Consider the following 21,008-nt stretch of genomic DNA (forward strand, 5'->3'; position numbering starts at 1 on the left):
GAGGTGTTTAAGCAAAGCCTGGATGTGGCACTCGGTGCCATGGTCTGATTCACAAGGTGATGTTGGGCCAGAGGTTGGACTCAATGATCTCAAAGGTCTTTTCCAGCCTCCTTAATTCTGTGATTCTGTGATACTTCTGCAGTGTATGGTTACTGCTTTTCACTACAACTTAATTCACAGTGAATTAAGTTTATGCTGATGGGTTCAATGACCTGATCAAATGAAACTTTTAGAAGTAGAGAAATAATCAGATTTTTTTTTCCATCAGAACTGACCTTGAGGATTTTTCTCGCTATTCTGAATGAAGTATTAAACAGTATTTGCGACACCTATTGCTCAGTCTTTAAGGTCAATGTAGAAGGAAAATTTTAAAGTATTAGTAGCTTTAAGTTTAACTAAAATACCTTCCTGTGGTTCTGTCATAGCTATTTTCTTACAATACTACCATGAATAATAGTCACTCAATTAATGAGCAATATAGAAAGGGTATTTTAAAATTATAGTGTAACTTGTATTTCACTGTATAAAAGACTTTTTACTTCATGGTGACCTTGGTAAACATCACTTGTATAACATGTACCATGGAAAGAGTGTAGAGAAAAATACACAATACCTTGGGACAGGGAAGGAAACAGCACTTCATAAATTTGGATCACTCACCTTCTAGCTCTCTGTTTTATAGATTCCTTTGTTTTTTCAAGTAACTACAATTAACAGTATTTTTATCATGCTTAAAATATTTTCTAGCAAAACTGCTAGATACTAAGTAAACTAGATATAGAAAATATACTCAGTGAAAAATCATTAAAATCCTTGCAGCACTATCCCAGAGACAGCCCATTCCTCATGATGATCCATGTTACCAGTTTGTTGAAATTTCATTTTTTGTAGGTTATTTTGCTGCCTGTGCCTGTTATCATGCTTACTGCTCATCTGTTTAGATAAGGCTGGTCTCCTTTTATTAGGAACACAGTCTAGTTTGATTCATTATAGATTAAAGCAGATCATTAAATATAAATCTCACAGAGTATTCAGTCTCATCATAGGCTATTTTCAAGCATCATTTGCAGGAAGATAAAATGTGACAGTGATTTATGCTGTATTTTGAGAGTATAAATCTCTCTGTGCACTTTCATGTCTCTTTGCAGAACAAAGAATTTCTTTATTAATGCTTTCATAGTAATCAACAAAATATAAAAGCACCATTCTTTTGTTTAATGTTGTACTCTTTAGAGTCTTAGAGCTGGATTATGCAGGCTGTTGGACTCAGGCTTGCAACACTACGCCATCAGTGTGTAGACTTTTTAAACCATATAAATCACAATTCAGTTCTGTGCATATTTTATGTTTGAGAGACTGGGAAAGTTTTGTGATTGGAATCTGGTCTCTAGGCATGATGATAACACAAAGCACTATGTATGCCTAGAAACAGGATGTGGCCATTAAGAAAATGGATAAAAGGGCAGTGAGAAAATAGTGTGTCACAGCTGACAGTAAAGAGCCAGACTTTCAGAATATTTTAAAACTATTTCTGTGGGGAAAAAAAAAATCTATGGGAACTTAGTATAAAGTTGGTTTATTTTACAAATATTACCACCTGTGAATGAGGAAAAACGCTAATGGGAAAAATTATAAGTTGTTGTTTTTAACTGAAAATGAATTAAATGTTATTAAAGTGCTACCTCTGAGTACGTGTCTCTGTGTTGGCAATGATATTGTGTCACATGAGCTTTGAAAACTAGGGGAATTTGCTTGCCTGGTGTTGCAGATTCTTTCTCTGCAGAAGTATTTGCTAGTTAAGTGCCTCTTCCCCTGATGATAACAATTCTCTGAATTCATAAGTGCGAACAGATTAGTCTGAGACATACCATTTTGTACTCCAATGGTTTTTGTTTATTCTTAATTACACTTTAAGCATAACTGTAGTTTAAGGTCAGATATTAAACACATTCAAAAAGATCAACCATTCTATTACACAGAACAAAAGCCACATTTTGTCAGGAAGACATTACTGGCAGAATTTTTTTTTTACCCTACTGTACTGCTTAACCAGTAATAGTTTTTTAGAAAAGGTTTGTCCTGTGAATTACACATCTGTATCTGAAGTTCCACTGGATATGTTTTAAATGCAGTATTAATTGATTTGTCTGTTGCATTTTACTTTCAGGTCCGTATTTTTACCTATCTGATTGGAAGAGAAGCTGCATTTGCAGATAACCTGAAGTGGATGGCCTGTGCTAACAAAGGTTTGTTAACCTTCTGTGAAATCCTTGTTTTCACAATCCCTGAGCTGAGCCTTCCTGCACATCTGACCCTTCTACAGATATGGTGTCATTGGCAACTCATCACAGAGGATGGGTTGTTTCCTTTTTCCCAAAAAATGAAAATACTTCATTATCTTGTAACATACAATTTCAAGAGCAAAAAACTCCAATCTGAAATTTTCTTCCTTTAAATATATATGAAGCTTTTAAACTATGTGGTCTTAAATTTTTGTTCAGAGAACAAACTATTTCCAAAGCATTTGTTCTCTTCTATCTGTTATTACTCAGAGTGAGTTTGGTTTCTAAGAACATTGGGTACAAATCCTGTTGAGTTAGGCATGGTATGTAAAACACCAGACATCCTGTCCCTTGAGGAACTGACAGTGTAATTGAAAAAAACTGGTTTATATCCTTGAAGGAAAAGAGAATTAAAACATTTAAGATGCTGAGACGCTGCAGTAAAAGGATTGACTAGTACAAGCAGGAATGATTCAGGAAAAAAACAGCCCCAAACCCTAATTAATCTTCAGGTTTTCCTTTTTCTTTCCTTTTGTAAAAAAAAAAAAAAAAAGTTCTTTTTTTTCCATTGTGCCACATTACATTATGATGAATTGCATCAGGTGCTATCCATTTAGTCATTATTTCTTTAACTACTGTTATGCCCAGCTGATGGAAATTACTCAGTTTGAAGTCTTGTCTTAATCAGCTAATATTACACCGTAATTTAGTTTAAATAATAGTATAAGAATCCTTTGAAGCATCTTTTTTGAAGACAATTTAATCAACGAAATCTTTTAACTTTTTAGCCCAGCTTCACAAATTCATAAAGATCTAAGAAGAGCAACTCAGAAATTAGGACCAGGCAATGGAGGCTGCCTTAGTAGATCATCTGGTCCACGTCTTCCTTATTCCCAGAGGGGGAAAGTGGCCACCTTTGTCATTCTTCAGGACTACTTTGTTCTTTTCAGAGACATGTTGCTTTGAGTCAGAGTCTTACTCATATAAATCAACTGAACAGCTTAATGACTGTTACTTCTATAAATTTATTTCCCTCTCAGTTTAATAGTTACAATACCTGCTCTCTGATAGCATATAATGTAAAAATCTTCTACCTCTAATCATTAATTAAATATTTTTTTTCAGCTTTGAAACTTACAATTGGAAACAGCATGTCATGGTCAGACAGTTCAGATTTAGATTTTTCCTTGCAGTTTCCACTTGCAGCTTGTCCGTTTTATTTCAGTGAAATGAGGGATTACAGCACAACAGATGAGGAGTGTAGCAAAGCTGGTCTAAAGACTGGCTGAACAGCAGAACTGCAGTTTACTCCTTGTGTGGGCGGGCCAAAATATGTTGTTGTCACTGAGGGTGAATGACCCTAAAATCAATTTTCTTTGCAGTGATTTTCCCCTTGGAAGCACAGCATAGATGAAGGCTGTTTGCAGGGTTTCCAGCTGACTGGACTGTGCCCAGCAGCCCTTTCCTTTAAAACAGGTCACAGGGGAAATTCACACCACCTTGCAAAACTTCTTTAGCTTCTAGGTTCTGATTGTGAAGCCTTGAAAAACTCCAAGCATGTTTTTCTGTTACATTTTTCCATATAAGTAGGGCGAATCTAGAGGGAGCTTGCCTAATGAAGCAAAACACCAAACCATTTTAAATACATTAAAACATTCAAGATCCCCAAAATCCCTCTAGACGGGTTTGTGAAAATTGCAGTGATTTACTCTTCTGTATCATCAGTAAGTGCATATTAAGGAAAACAAAATTTACTAAAATTCTGAAGTGAGCAAAGGTGAAAATTTCCTAGTGCTTAGTGTGCATGTGCCAGATGTAAGCAGTAACATCTAGAACTTAAAAATGACAGGCCCTGCCCTGCTCTCAGCCCCACTTCCAGCAGAAAACTGTAGAGATAGAACTGGGAGTTAATGCATTGCTTGCTAACAAAACATCTGGGATAATTAGTTTGGTTTTTTTCAGTAAAATTGACTATTACAGTAGCAATTTGACAGCCTCTGGTTTACATACTTAATTTTCTTAAGCATTTTGTCCCGGGCCATCACTGTGGTTTGGCATCTTATAAAATGGACAAAGGGTCGGATCCATCAGTCCAAAGGAGCAGAGGCTGAGGAAGCAACGTAGAGAAAATGCTTTGTGTATGGGAGAGCTGATAGCGGCTCCAGCCTGGCAGAGGACAGATCAGCCCTGAGGCAGGTTTGGCCCAGCTGGAGCAGTTTCTGGACTGTTGTATCAGCAGAGGAGAGCTCTGTGCAGGAAGCCCCCATCACATCCATTCCCGTTATTCCTCCTGCACTGGGGCTGTGGGTGGCGGGCGGCCAGTAACCGAGAGCCTGCTCACCTGCTCGGGAGCCTCCTGGGGACAGGGGGAAACCTCCAGGGGAGCTTTACAGCAGCACTCAAACAATGGATTATCTCCTTAGCGCTTACCCTGAGGATTTTTAAATTCTGCTGTTTTATTAGTTGCAATAGTATTGCGTCTCTTTTGCACAGTCCCCAGGAAACGAAAAGTACTGCACTCCATGTAAAAATCAGTTAGAGGCATTTTGCAAATTAATCAGTCTAATGGTGGACATTTTAGAGAAAAACAAGCCAAACAGGGAGGGACTGGGTAATGGGGAAAGGCAGAGCATAAGTGTCTGTCTTTTACCACATTATTATACATCTCTCATGCTTGTCATTACCAAATCTTACCCATTTCCTTCACGAGTCTTTTCCTGCTGGGGAGGGAAAAAAGGTAGTGCTGACTGTGAGGGGGCTCTGAGGTGGCATAATTCACACACCAGGGAACCGAGAAGCAGGTGTTGGAATGCAAAAACTGAAGCATGGGTTTGCTGCCATTGCTGACATGGCCCCAGCAGCTGCACTCTTGCCTTTATCTGGTGATTAAACCTGGCTAAAGGAACAGTAAGGGTTTAATTCCATGGGGTATCTCTGACCTCTAGATAAGAGATGTAAAGTTAGCATTGTAGGAAGGTAATCCTTGTGAGATACATATAGCTAGAAACACATGAATCAAAACTCTAAATTTAAATTAAAAGATAACTAAAAGCATGTTACCTAATGTTGTTCCTAGCTATAATATATATATATATATATATATATATATATATATATATATATATATATATATATATATTTATATATTTATATTTATATATTGATATATATAATATAATATAACTTTTGGTAGAGTTTTCCCATTAGGACCAGATCGACAAATATTTTCACTTGTCTTTGAAACCTTTATTTATTTACTAAGTTTATACAAAATTATTTCAGACTTATTGTTTCTTTTGTCTTAGAAAATTAGGCTAAAACCTGTTTTCTCTATTGTGTAGTTGAAACATACGATTTGCAAAACTACAACATGGAAAGAATCCTTTGTAACATGCTGAATTATGGGCTGGTGTATTAATTCGGAAAGTTCTAGATTCAGAAAGACCACCTTTACTGTCTTGTCAAAATTTGCCTCATCTACAAAAACACAGCTCAAAAGTTCTTTGCAGATGCCATGTTTTTGCTAAAGCTTAATAAAGCTTAATATTGGAGCTCCACAGAAATTGTGATCTTGTCAAATGATTAAAATTGTAGTGAGGCCTCTTTCATGTTGGTCTTTTCTCATTAACAGGAGCTAAATGAAGGCAAGTGATGCATTTAAATAAGGCCTGATGAAATTTTAGCCTTGAAATTTGTCAGCCCTTCATCACTCTTGCATGATGTGGGCTCCAGATGCCAAGTTTGTGATGTATAAAGATTCTTGACATCTAAGCACTGAAAAGGGAGTGGTGACAACTTGAATAGCTGAGGCCTCTGCTGTTCTCAATCCTGTCAGGTTGGAAGAGATGCTTTAAAGGATTAACAAGGCTGTGATCACCTAACCAAGCAATTCTAGCTGTAATCGACGTTTTCTGTGACCTGCCATATTTGTAAATTACATATTGCTTTTTTAATCTCAGTCACATTGTGTAGGGATGAGTGTTTCAGAGCAAATGCAAAGACTATTCTGTGACTGTAGTTCTACTCCATCATATTTCTTGAAGCTGGACAAAGTGGGTGAGATACAGTTGGGCAAAGATAATACCAGTTCTAAATTTTAAAGCAGAGAACATTAAAAGAAAAAAAGCCCAAACCATTAAACAAAAACAAGTGGTCTTGCAATCACACTTTAGTACAGACAGTGTGGTGTTTCATAGCAGTGTTGGAAACCCTGTCCTTGAGGGCTGGCCAAAGATTTCACAGACATCTGTTTTCACCAGTTATTACTGTTTGAGGCTGCTTCTGATGAAACATTCCTCTTTTGTATTTTTTTCTTTGGAAATAAGCAAAAAACATGACAGACATAAACCACATCTTCTGGGTGGTTCAATTTCTTCTTGAAAACTTCCTGTATTTGTTCTCTCTGGTTTATAACTTGGAATGATGTGTTTTCACAGGGTTTTTTACTCAGATCTCTACCTTGGCTGATGTGCAAGAGAACGTTATGGAATATCTCCATGTTCTCAGCCGACCAAAGGTTATTGACCAGGAGCACGATGTAGTGTGGACTGAAGCGTACATTGACAGCACTGTAAGTCTGCATGATAAAGAAAAACTACTGGGGTAGAAACACTCATGAATCTGCTTTCTGTTGCTGGAATGTGCTAACTCAGTGTAAGAATTTTGATAAACTTCATGCTACAAGCAAATAATTCAGCATTACTGAACTTTAGCAGATACTTATATATTGTAATTACGTATTATATAAATACTGAAACAAACGTAAGTTACAGAATAATTTTGAAGTTAATTATGTACAAACCTACATTTAGTAAACAAAAATGGGCATTGAACAGATATAGATAATATTGAACAATTTTTTTTTAATATGTTTTAAAACATGTCAGTGAATATGTAGGTATAAACGCAGATTGACAAGAATCAATAATTTTAGTGTAAAAAGGCAAGTCAACAACCAGGGGTCAACTGTGATATCTTGGGGAACAATATTGAGAAGATTCTGCCTTTTAAAGTGTACTGAATGGGTGATATGTTAAAATAATTGTCATAAATATCCAATTTTAAATTGACATCCCTCTGAAATATTAGTTAAAGCACAACTTTCTATTATGCAGTGACTGAGATCTTGTGATACTTCTGTAGCATGTGTGGTAAATCATCAGATTTGCAGGTAAAGGTTGTTCATTTCCATGGATTGGTCTGAAATAGAGTTTTATCAATTTTCTTTTTCTTATTATATTCCCTTTGGTCCAATTAAAATATTTGTTTAGTATATTATCTGTAGAACAAGAGTTTGTACAAATGCCTGCCATTTAGTACAGGAGATGCCAAGTATTGAGTATAATGGATAGAAGATCACAAATTACTCATGACACAAATGTTTCTTTCTTTCTGTTTTAAATTTTTACTTAATGGGTAAGGTGGGACAATCTCACCAGCTTCACTCTGATATTTGGTGGGTTTTGTTTGTTTTGAGTCTCTGTTGCTTCTAGATGGTTCAGTCTTAAATCTATACTAAACCACCCTAGGAAGAGAGCTTTTATTTCATTTTCACAATTGTTTAGGCCTTTTCTAGTCTCCATTTGTGGACATGGCTAATGTAAAATAAATTCTTAAACTGCAGTTATAAAGGAGAAACAAAAAGTTAATTGAATTAAAGGGAATGAATTTATCTCTGTTTCCTTTTTAAAAACAACCTATTAATCCAGTCTTCCCTTTGTTCTCTTCCTTTTATTGAACCATAAGATGAGATGAACAGGAAATATGTGTTATTACTGTGCCTTCAGGGCATCCCACAAAATGGGGAGATGACCAGGAGAATCTTGTCCTCATTCACTTTTTTTTTTAAAAAAAAAGTAATCACTGTGTGAATGTTGCAGGGAGTTTGTGTATTTGCTAGAGGCAGTGGCAGGAAGACACTCAGGTAAGTGGTGTCCTGGTGCAACTCTTTTCCTTTACCTATGCATCGTTCATTAAAAGTATTGCAAACAAAATCTTCCTCCTTTCTCAATACCAAGTCATCCCCTCTACCCACCAACAAAGTACAAATTGCTGTCTCAGAATTAATTTGACACTTTAGTCTTGCTTTTGCCTGTTAATCTGTATTTCCTCGATCTTTGCAGGGAGAAAAATACTCATAAAAATTAGTCTAACTTTCAGTGATTCTTCTGTAGGTTATGGAAAAGCTAAGGGAAATTAACAACTTAATGTTGTGTGAAATACTAAGTGAATACAGCAGGGGTGAGTAAATGCAAGTGAATTTAGGACACTAGAGGGAGTGTAGAGAGGGAATGAGGGAATCTTGAGAAAACCAGAAAATCAAAGACAATGGAGCTGTTACAATCCTGAATAATAGAACTGCTTAAATCCAAACAATAGGTCTTTTGATGCAGTCAAAACACTTCCAGGTTCTTATCTTTATCTTCTCTTGTTTTCCTCCTCTCTTGACTAAACTAATCAATGTCACTGTGAACACACACACACACACACACACATATATGTATATACACACACATGCACTCATGTACATATATGCACACATATATTTTAAGTGTATGAAAGCTCCATTAAGGACCCCGATGGGTTGGATTCTGTAAGACTGAAAAATAAAATACCATTATCTGCTTAGCTGCAAACTGCTTTTTTCCTTCCTCCTCCATCATTCTTCCCATACAAAAAAAAAAAAAACCCAACCAACCAACCAAAAAAAACCCAAAAAACAAACTAACTAACTAACTAAAAGCCCCAAACAGGCAAAGGAACAGGACAAATTAGGGTAGTCACATACAAATCTTGAAAACAGGAATGAAGGGAACCTTTCACCAAATCAGACTTGCTGCTGCCCCAGCTAAAGCTGCCTGAGTGCTATTTTCCGAGACAGATTCCCTGGCCATCTCTAGTGCTTTGACATTGGAAGTGCTGTTAAAATAATCCTCTCCATCCCATAACTTGTTGATTTTCACCAACAGTTTTTTGTGGCTGCTGCTTGGACCTGTCCCGATTCAAAATATTAGTGTATTTCCAGATAGTGAAATGTCCTTATCACCCAGCAGTGTCTGAACAGCCAGGGTTAGATTCCCAGGGCTACATTTGCATGGTTGCACTCAGTGTCACTGTGCCCTAACAGCATGGAATATACTTTTCTGTTCCCTTCTCACCAAACAGCAGAGCTAATTGGCCAGCTGTTTCTGAGCAAGCAACATTAGGCTGGAACATTCTAGGATGCAGACAGAAAGAAGCTGGAAAGTAATAATAACCTTAGGCTACAAAATACTTCCCCTGTCACCCCAGACAGTTCTCATCCAGTATTTGTGCAGGACAAAGTCATCTGTGAAAGCCAGAAGTTAGTTCATTTAAGTGTTTGATACCATTTAGGAATATTCCCGGAAGAATTTTGCTACTAAAACAAAGCATCTAATTCCTGTGTCTGTTCACCTTTCCTGTAGAAGGATGTCTGCAAAATGTTCATACAGCTGCATCTTCAACATGACTTTGGCACTCCTGAGGAGCTTCACATACTATCAGAAAAAATACGACATTTATAGAATTCTCTGGCAAGATGTCATATGCAGAAAGCATGACATGTAACTTCTATATATGTCAGGGCTGTGTCCTTTGGCACTGTCAGGATTGATAGCTGATGTAAAGCAACTGAGCCAAGGCCTCTCTGGTGACTCCTTGCTTCCCTTTTCCCTGTCCCTAGACTTTTTCTCTTCCCAGTGTTTCCTGTCTTTCCAGACAGCTTCTACAGTAATTTTTAGTTACCCTTCATCAGAAAATCATTTGTGTTTTTTTCCTTTAAATCCAGGATTTCATGTTGGAAAGGTGATCATCACTGTGTAAAGCCTCATTTCTTTCAAAACCAGGACTTTTGTCATAGGAGTGATACAATTTTAAGACATGTTACTGGCTCCTGGAGAAACAACCGATTTCTGAAAACATTTGAATTTAGGTCTGTGGGGAACTGAACTGATTGTACTTGGTTTTGGTACTCACTTACAAAACAGTCTTTAGAGGATTATCATGGGCTAATTCTAAAGTCAGCTTCAGAATAGGAGAATTCAGAATTGGGAATGCTAGTCTGTAACAGCCCAGTAGCTTAAGTGCTGCCAATACCTTCAGGCTAAAACGTTGGAATTGCAGTTTGTGATATGTACCAGCCAGCCTCCTATCTTCTGGTTCAGAGTCCTCTGGTTCCAGATCACACCTTTCCTTAGAATTGTTCTCTTTTCCATCTGTACTTCTCTGCTCAGCAGTTTGATACACAGTACAAGTGGGTGAGCTTTGTTGGATCTATGGATTTCTGTGAGAAAGGGTGTTTGGGCTGTCAGGAGCGAGCGGTCAGGTGAAAGATTCTTAATTGTGGAGTTTAACAGGAGAAGAAATGGTCTTGCTGCCTGCTCCTGTTCAGCTGTACAGCACAGAGATGCTGTAGGAAATAGTTCTAAAGGTTGCAGATGGAATACATGGGCCCTAGACAGTGAGGTCTGGACATCACTCCTGCAGAACAATCTCAGCATAACTTTTCTGCTCAAAAATGGGTCACAGTTGGATCTGATATCAGTCCTTCAATATTGCTAATATTCAATATTCACAAGCATGTAATAGTTCAGAAAATAAAATAGCCTAATGAATACTTAAAAAGGAGATTTTTAAGTGATAGCTTTCAAATGTAAGCAGAAAATAATTCTAAAACTATCATAGTATTTCAGGGAGGCAACAGTTTTAAAGTACTCAATGACTTTTAAGCATGCATCTATAGCAAGTCAGTGAAAGTGAATATTTTGGAAGGAAAAGAAATATGGGCTGGGCACCAGAATATTCAAGTGCAGAAATACATAAAGGTCATCTCTTGGTATTGTGGATAATCATCTGTCAACTACAGAAGCCTTTAACTCATTCTTATGGTCACATTTGGAATGTGATGAAACATACCTTTTTTTTCCCGCAGCAAATAAGAAAAGACTGGCCTGGCCCCTGAGTTCCTACTGTTTAAAAGTTTGTGATTGAGAATTTGTTTATTGGGGTGTCCAATTTGACCTACTTGGACCTTTCTTAACTCTTCCTGGTGGAATTTGCTCCTCATAAGTGTACCTGAATATATCCTCTGGATCTAATGTACCGTTGAGTTCATCTCCAGGCTGTTGGTCTCCAGCTGTGAGCAGACTGAGGCAAACTACCACATCGTCTCTATTCAGTTTCCAATCAGAGGAGTTCTTTGCTTAAAAAGAGCAAATTATTGTTTCACTGAATATTTTGAGAAGAGTGTCTGGTGCTCCAGAATTTAAGAGTTCATTTAAAACAGCAGTACTCTGAGTCATTACAGGTCATGGTTCATCATAATGTGAATGGTGAGTGCTTTTGCTCCTTGTAATTTCCTTCTGTGTTAGAGTAATTACCATGTGTTGATTCTTCATTTTCATTATCCCCACATTATCACAGACATACATTCTATTATGGCTTTTAGTTCAATTCTACAGTTTCTGCTATGTATGTGCATATTTGTAAATATAAATATATTTTCCTCATTTCTTTCCTCTTTTCAAGGAGGTAATATTTGAAAGTATTTCCTGATCAAGAGACTGATGCTGTCCTAGGCAGGCAATGAGAAACCTTATTTCTCTTTATGGGCAGTAAATTGAGATAGTTTCACTGAAGTAAAGCCTTTAGTAATGATTTTTAAAATACTTTTGATGGGTGTTACAATTACATTATTACGTATATGGTAAAAAAAATCAGTTTATTCATCTTCATTCTTAAAAAAAAAATCAAGTATTCTGCAGGCATACTTTTTACTCTGATCCAAATTCTTTGCAGAAATGTTCCAGCAATTATAGGAAGCTCTTGCCTCTCAACTGTCACATCAGAATCCAAATATTTAGTGTGTGAAAATTTAAATTCTAGCATACAGTTCTTCTGACAGAGGGGGATTATGACCCAGTTACAGAGAGGCTATATATATCTATATATCTATATCTATATCTATATCTATATCTATATCTATATCTATATCTATATCTATATCTATATCATCTATATCTATATCTATATCTATATCTATATCTATATCTATATCTAGACAGAGTTATAAGAGAAGGTTCTCCAGACTGAAAGCTGCTACATTAGGAATATTCTTCTATCCAGGACTTTCTGGTGGGGTATTAAAATGCTGTTTAGTGCTTCTTCCACTCACACAGCTTACTTTGTGTTCAATTCACAGAAGAGCTTTTATGAAGTAACAAAGATAAAATAGCGCCCCATTTCCACTAGCTTCTATTCCCAGAGATATCTTCAAATACTTTTGGTGGCACGAGTTAATTGTGCTATTATTATAAGTGGGTATACTTAGCATTTCTGTAACAGTAAAGGTTCCCTGGGCCTCTGTTTCAAGAAACTTCTAGATTGCAGAACTGGTAGGCATTAAAATGCATTGGTACGTTCAGAACATTCACATGCATCTAAAGTAAGTAAATATTGGTAATCACTGCAGAGTTGAATGTCAGGAAGTGTCATTAACCAGCAGCTGAGATAAGAAAATTTACACACAGTAATTTTATTTTTTTTTAATACACTGCAAACTAGAAATCTGTGTTGCTTCTTTTCCAGTCCCACTTTGGATTTGGTTATATGCTCTAGCCTTCCCTTTGTGGCCAGCATTTCTTAATCTCTAAGAATTTACAGCTCTTTATCAGAGAATGTCATCGCCTCCAAGTGCCTCTGAGGTTCCCATGGGAATTTCCTTTTCTTGCTTTGACATTTGAGTGAATTGGGTTAGGAAAGAAAATCTCATGTATGGATATCAGGCCTTCCATCAGATAGGTAGGCTTGTTCATAAAATAAGGTTGTTCAAGCTCTGCTTCATCTTCTACAGATCTCAGTGGTCTTTTGAAGGCTCTGATAGGGGAGAAAAGTCAGAAGCAGCCCAGGAAATGCCTTTGTATCAGCACTTCGGTTTGGATTCATTTTCCTGGAAAAGTACAACAGTTCTGACCATTTCACCTTGAAGCTTCCACAGGAGCCCAATTGCAGTTCCAAGCTGCAGCAGTGACAGTCTGATGTGTCTGCACTGGGACCTCGTAGATCTGGGACAGTGCTGGAGCCACTGACAGTGCTGATCAATGCAGCTGCTTGTGCACTCATTTAAAAACCTGCAAAAACAGGTTATGCACACATTTCTAGGGAGGTGCAATATCCCCTTATGCTGATGATTAGTGTACTGCCTGTGGAAATCTTCACTGACTGCCTCATAAAAAAAGGATGCATTTGAGCCAAGGCTTTTATGAGTTCTGTGGCCCAAATTTTTCAGTTGCTATAATTAAGTACTCTCATTTTCTCCCAAACAGTTCTAATCTGTTTGTTTTACTGCTGGATCTAGAATAAATGAATTATCATGAAACATATGAACTGTTTCAAATTCAGTAAGATCTGTGTCAACTGTCAAAACATAATGAGTTCTGGAGATAGTCAATGAATGAACCTCTAAACTGAATAAAATTCATGAACTCCAATTGTCTTTCAGATGCAATTGAAAACAACAATGAATGTTGTTTTTTTATGAAATGAACATCTGATTTACTCCTGCTCAGGAGCAGGGTGTTCATCAGTGCAGGGAATGTTGTGCCATTTCTATTTGTGCTCAGATCCCGCATTCACACACCAAGACAAGAGTCTGAGTGCAGTGTGTCCCAATAAAACACACAAATTGGGACCCCTGAAATCAATTCTGGGGCATGCACAGGAAAATAAATCCCATAAGGACCTAATGGGGATATGGACACTTAAAATAAAATGATTATTCCATGGAAACAGAGTAAAAGCAAGTAAAGTTTCATCACAGGGAGCACCTATGCATGCATTATGTACACAAGAATATGTATATTTAAGCTTTGTGAAGGAAACTGCTTCTTTTGATAAATTACATGTTTGTTTTCCTCCACTGCTAATGCTGGAACTTACAGTATTAGGGCAATTTCCAGTGATTGCATTAAGCAAAGAATATTACTACAGAGAGCTAATTGCTAGTTGTCAAAGTCACAGAAAAACTGTTGTAAGGAAATAGCAATAATTAGTTTAATGAATTAACACTTTTCATGTGTATTGCACTACATAGTATTTACACTGTAAAATGCTATAAGTAATACATCAAAAAGATGTTTAAAACATCAAAACCAAAACCAAGAATCCTGCACTTAAATAGGAACATAAAATTTCCTGCTGGGGATGCGGAACATGGAATGCCATCTGTATTACATGGCACTGAGAAAACAGATTATGTTTGGACCTCTATTTCATAGCAGATGGGTTCATTAAATTTAATAGCCTCCAGAGCCTTTAGAAACAGTGTTAAAAACATGTGGAACATGCTGAGACACTTCACTTCTCGCCCCACAGTCATTATAACTCTGGCACAGACTATAAATATTACACTACTTTATTTCCATTGAATCGGATTACTATTATAATTATTTTTCATAGGGTACATTTACATGAGAAATGCAGAATGCAAATTGTTCTTCCTCAAAGTCTGAGATATGCAGTTGATGTCTTTAAATGCATTTTACAGTTCTTTGCACTTGGAGGCTTTTATATAGAACTTATTTTTATCTTCCTGCGACATCAGCAAGTAGCTGTAATGCCACAGCAAAGCTGGGTCCTAAGCAGCTCTGCTCCCTGTGTGGTTCAAATGAGACAAGTATTATGTTAAACCATTGAAGGGAAATCACAGGAGTATTACATCTTGGCTTTTAGCTGTATATTGCCAAAATATTCTCTTTTCTAATACTTTATTATTTTATATAATGGGGTAACTTCAGTATGACCTTGGTCTCTGCTCATCTTTTATCACTGGATGAAAGAGAGATTAAATATCTAATTTTGAATCAGATTAGTTCCTACAGAAATATTGCTTTAAACAAAGTAAAGTCTCCTCTCTTTTTGAAATATTCTCAGTATTTGATAGAGGATTATTTTACTATTTCGTTTTTTATTTTAAATAATACTTCCAATGAGAATAAGTCAGCTTTACCATGTTTAAGTGCTGTGACACCTATCTAACCTTCCAAATCTTCATTTACTACATGTTCTGATGTTTAAACTAAATCACACTTGAAGAAATTGTCATCCTTGATCATGATTCTTTAAAAAAAAAATAACTGTTTCCCAATAACCATATCAGCTTGTTCTTGTACAATGTAATTATCTTCTCTTTCCACTTTCCTGCAGAATGCTGTGATGTCCACGCTGGCTTTTACTGTTTCCTAAGGTCACTCTTGCTTTTGGGTTGTACTGATTGTTTTAATGTGTATTTTCTTCTTCATATCCCTGACTTCAATTTTGCCACTGACCACTGCTGATATTATTATCATGACCTGCCAATTTTAATAAATCACCAAAGTCCTACTGCAGTAGATGATGGATGATGACAGGATTAAATAGCAATTCCTTCCTCATATGATTTACATTTAAAGTAATAGGTAGGAATCACCAATTGCTTAGAAAGGGCAGAGAATGAAGGGACACGGTAAGACAGGGTAGGTTAATGCAAAAATTGATTACCGGTCTTTCAAATGATAGTGTTCAGTTCTACAGATTTCCCACACAAGTGTCTGGGTCTCGAGAATCACGGAGTGATTGCTTGTGTTTGGTTAAACTTGATTTCATGGAATTCTGTTCGGAAGAAATTTTTCCTAATATCCCATATAAACCTTCCCAGGTTCAACTTGAGGCTGCTTCCTCTTGTCCTGTCTCTTGTTACACCTGGGAGAAGAGCCAACCCCCACCTGGCTGTAATCTCCTTTCAGGTGTTGAAGAGCCATAAGGTCCCCCCTGATCCTCCTTTTCTCCAGGCTAAACACTCCCAGCTACTGCCAAGGAGACTTGTGCTCCAGCCCCTTCCCCAGCTCCAGTGCCCTTCTCTGGGCACACTCCAGCACCTCAATGTCTTTTGTGTACTGAGGGGCCCAAATCTGAACCCAGGATTTGAGCTGTGGCCTCAACAGTGCCCAGTGCAGGGGGACAATCGCTGCCCTGGTCCTGCTGGCCACACATTGCTGATACAGCCAGGATGCCACTGGCCTTCTTGGCCACCTGGGCACATCTGGGCTCATGGTCAGCTGCTGTCAAGCAGCACCCCCAGATCTTTTCCTGCCAGGCAGCTTTCCAGCCACTCTGCCTCCAGTCTGGAGATGCAGGGGGTTGTGACCCAAAGGCAGGATCCACCTTTACCTTGTTGAACCTCACACCACTGGTCTTGGCCCATTGATCCACCCTATCCAGACCTCTCTGCAAAGCCCTTCTACCCTCCAGCAGCTCAACACTCCCACCCAGCTTGGAGCCATCTGCAAATTTACTGAGGGTGCCCTCGATCCCCTCACAATATCACTGATAAAGACATTAAACAAGACTGGCCCTAGTACTGATCCCAGGGGAACAGCACTGATGACCAGCTGCCAGGTGGATGTAACCCCATTACCACTCTCTGGGCCCAGTCATCCAGCCATTTTTTTACCCAGCAAACAGTGCACTTGTCCAAGCCATGAGCAGCCCACTTCTCCAGGAGAATGCTGTGGGAAACAGCATCAAAGGCTTTTCCTCATTGACCCTTGTTCTAGAGGGGTGTAATGTTTTCTAACTTGCAGTCAACTGGATCCCCTCTGGTAAGCCAGCACTGCTGATAAATAATGAAAACTGTTTCCTGAGATGAAAACTGATTGGATGTATTTGAATAAGAATCCATAGAATTACAAATGTCAGTAGGTTTCACCTGCTGGATGTTCTCCCACCAGTTACTACGTACAAATTACAAAGAATTGCTCTGTTGTTGAATTTGATTAACAGGCATATTCATGACAAAAGGGTATTGGTCCCATTTGCAGACACCTGCACACTGGAGATAGAGCAGCTTGGGACCACTTCCAGCTGGGATGTGCCAATGACTTACAATGCCTTCGACCAAGAGGACAAAAAATGCTTTGCGTCTCCACCTTGTTTCACAGGGAATTTTCTGGTTTTGTTGTGACACAGAAATAAGATCCAAAGACGGCAAATCACTAACTAGAGAAAGAATTTGTTTCTTCCCTACATGCTATGGTGAATCCAGCATTTAGGAGAACAGGTTTATCCTTAGTGGAAATTACTTAATGACATTCACAACTGATATCTGCCCATCTTTTATTTTACTGCCTCTACTCTGAGTGACGTTGAGTTAATTATAAGGAGATTGTAGGTATTTTGTCAGATATATTACCTTTTTCCAGTGTGTTTCTGTCTATAGTTTTCATGTAATAGATTTTTTAGGGTAAATGATAATGTAGGAAAGCAATGAATTTAGTATAATGTACTAAATCCCATCCTTTGATCTCATATTTATCATTCTTTGACTTTCTGGAAGGAAGAGGGCAGTGAAGATGAAATGTAATTTATCTGCACTGTTGGAGTAAAAACCTGCAATAATAAGAAAGGCTTATTAAATGATTGGTACTATTTGAGCTTTGCTGCAGTGACAGAATTCAGTGGAAAAAAAGAGAAGAACAGAGAATAAAAGGAAATAATTTTCTCTTTTGTCTATTATTCTGTAGATATGGAAGTCTAGTTATTTATAGCTCTTTTTGTATAATCAGGAGTTTTCACATACAACTCAGTCATGTGTACAATAAGCATAAACGTTGGAGTTCATGTTTATCACAGTCATTATGACAAGTATTTTCTTTAAAGTTAGTAATTTGCAGAGAAATTATTCAGAAATATACAAGGAATTAAAGGATGTTTCTTACTGAAGTTTTTGCTGCTTGACAACAAGGTGTTTGGCCTTGGTCTACACCGCTGTATTTTGCCAGATCAGATTTTTCCAAGCAGGGATTTTCACGAAGGATTAGTTTAAAGATGATCTATCCAGTTGGTAAATGATCTTCAGCAACATCAGTGCCATCAGGGGAAAGTTTAGAACTCATAAGTATTTTCCCTGGAATTTATAACAACCATTTCACCTGCCTTGATGTCAGTTTTTGGGGAATAGGGAAATGTATTCACCATAAATACTAGTTTATATTTGCTAGTTCTAGGAAAATCATTAAAATGTGCAAGGGCTCTCAAGTAAGCATTGTCACAAGGACTATACAGGGCCATTGCATTTAAGAACTTTTACAGAATAAGATTTTTCTCTTTTTTTACACTACCTTTTATTTAGTGGCACATAAATACTAAAACAGCATACACATTAGAAAGTGTATACTAATAGCAAAAACCAGCACAAATTACAGAGCTTTCTAATGTCTTTTTGTTCTTTTGCAGCCAATGAACTCTGAGTAGTAATAAAGGCCTCAGATTTGTATGTTGACAGTTTTATTCCATAAAACTGTCCAAAAAGTAGAAGTAAACTACCTAAGTCAGCTATATGCTTGTATTCCACATGGGTTACATTTATTGATTATTATTCTTCCTTATTTTACTCTCTAGTAAATCAGTAGTATCTGTTTTATGTAACCTGGAGTTATGCTGATGTAAACCAGAACAAATATTCATTGTGTCAGTTAAAAATAAAAATAAAAAAAAAAATCTTAGTTTAAGGTGCTGGGATTATACTTCTGTTGACTGAGGGAACATTCTAACATTTTGTATAAAACCTCAGAAATCTGAGTTACAGTGGACAACAAATTGTCTCTGTAAAAAAACAAGTTTAGCCTTTACCTCCTTCACCTTGTCCTTTTTGTGTTATAATCTAGTTTAAGAAAATGAAGATAGTGAAATCTGATTTTGCAATAATCAGGGGGTTTATGCTCATGAAAATGTTGCCATGTACTACAAGATGATGGTATTTATTCTATTTTAGGTTCTACTATGCTTAAAAACAACCTTAGTGTCTGCAAACAGCTCTAGCTCTGAGACAGGTGAAAGAATTTTGAGACCTTTTTTCATGAGTTCTTGTAGTGAAGGAGGGGTAAGGTTTTCTTGACCTGCTGGATAATGCAATAAAGGAGAAGAGAGGAGAAGGTGATGGGTAACTTTACCTTAGGCCAAAATGTTTCCTTGATCTAGATTTCACGTGCAGTGTATTAAAAAATGAAAAACTGCATGGTTGAATGTAACTTAGATCATCTAGAAATGCTGTCAGATTTGTTAGCTTCCAACAAATCAGAGCCTTCGTTACTGGCCATCAGGTCACACAGGCCTTTGGGAAGCTTTGAACTTTCAATATGTGCAGAGTAACAACAAAAAACTTCTTCCAAAATACAACAGCAAGAGAACTGTAGCTCTTTCTCCAGAGTGAGTGAACCTTTATAGGACCTGATGAATTCATCCTGCAGTATGAGGAGTCCATAAAATGCTCCATGGCTGTTTCAATAAAGCTATAAAATCTCAATGTGAAACTAGAATGGTGAGGTGCATTAGCTTGGGCTTGTTAGGGGGGGTGTGAAGACAGAACCTGGTCCTCAAAGCAGAGTCAGTGAACAGGATGCAGCATTGATGGTGTCATTTTGTCATTTCTGATGGCAGCACTAACAACGTGTGTAATACCAACCTCCCCACAAGATGATAGAAAAATTTTATAGAAAAAGGAATCTATTTTTAGATTAGGAGCTTAAAAATAATGCTTTTAACAGTTAGAGACTTAAACGTGCCTTCTGCTCTTGTACATCTCTGTTAGCTGATAAAATCAGTTGCTTTGCCTGGCATGTCAGCCTGAAACCACATGTTGCTAATTTGGAAACCACCTGGTGGTCATCTTGATATTAGAGCATAGTATTTTAGCATAATGTTAATTTATTTCCAAAACACACACTGAGCATTTGATTCTTAAATTTGTATACAAAACCTGGACAAAATTTTTATGGAGATTTATTCCTGGTTTCTGAGAGCATCCCTCTTCCCTGACAAAGCAGAACAGCACTTTTAAACATCTACCTGAGCCCAGTGCCTGGGCTTCATGTAGTATTTTTATATTTTTATAAACATAATTTGTTCCTTCTTTTTCTTTATGATTCATCTGAACTTTTTCAGATGTGTCTTGGATGGACTCATCAGTGTTTATCCCTTTCAGAGTCAAATAGATAAATGAGACAAAAGATGATTGTCTTTGAAAGGGAATAAATTTTTTTGAAAGGTTTGAAGCTTCTCAGTTAATTGTTGTGCACAAGCTGCCTTTCCTGCTGGTTTCTGGTGCCCTTGATCTATTACCATATCTGTGGATTTCTTCTTCTCAGGAAATGAAATGATCCTAATATTTTTGTGCAGCCTTTCTTCCTTTGAAATAATCTCTTGTTGTTTATCAGCTCAAATGATCTCATGAGTGTGTGGTGTCTATCTTGTTCTGCCCTCCAGCCTCCTGCTCCACACAGAGCAGTTCTGGGCCATTGCTTACTGACATTGCCTTCAAGGTGTTTTGTGCCAGCTGAATATAAAATCTGTAAAAAATTTCTGCTCATTCAGAAGCAATCAGTGGGGGAGGAAAAAAACCCTAATAAAATACAATAATTCTGAATGTATTTATTAGGCAGCTGAGCAGATTGTTCCCTCTGAAAATGTCCAGTATTTTAATTCTAAAAGATAATTGGTTCCAGCACTTAGAGCCTTATACTGATTCCAGTCTTTGCCTCAAACTTCTAGAATCAAGAAGTCAATTTCAAAATTAAAATTTCGAAGGACTTAAAGCAAGTAAGAGAAAGAGTAAAGTCCCATTAATTACAACCTTCCCTCCTCCAAACCCAACTCCAATTTCCTTCACTTTGATAT

The 21,008-nt window shown here is 37.3% G+C and overlaps 1 protein-coding gene across 1 annotated transcript in view; it reads left to right on the top strand.

Moving 5' to 3' along the window:
* CACNA2D3 (calcium voltage-gated channel auxiliary subunit alpha2delta 3) overlaps positions 1 to 21,008 on the top strand; it is a 387,704-nt gene that overhangs the window by 244,414 nt on the left and 122,282 nt on the right. Inside the window, exons 12-13 of the mRNA XM_088061797.1 lie at positions 2,168 to 2,246; positions 6,719 to 6,852. Coding sequence (XP_087917923.1) covers positions 2,168 to 2,246; positions 6,719 to 6,852 — 213 coding nt within the window. The remainder of the gene's footprint in view (positions 1 to 2,167; positions 2,247 to 6,718; positions 6,853 to 21,008) is intronic.

Source organism: Pseudopodoces humilis, chromosome 13 (genome assembly GCF_049639895.1).
Source record: "Pseudopodoces humilis isolate 2021_Gansu_Grassland_sample_001 chromosome 13, ASM4963989v1, whole genome shotgun sequence".
Classification (NCBI taxonomy): domain Eukaryota; kingdom Metazoa; phylum Chordata; class Aves; order Passeriformes; family Paridae; genus Pseudopodoces; species Pseudopodoces humilis.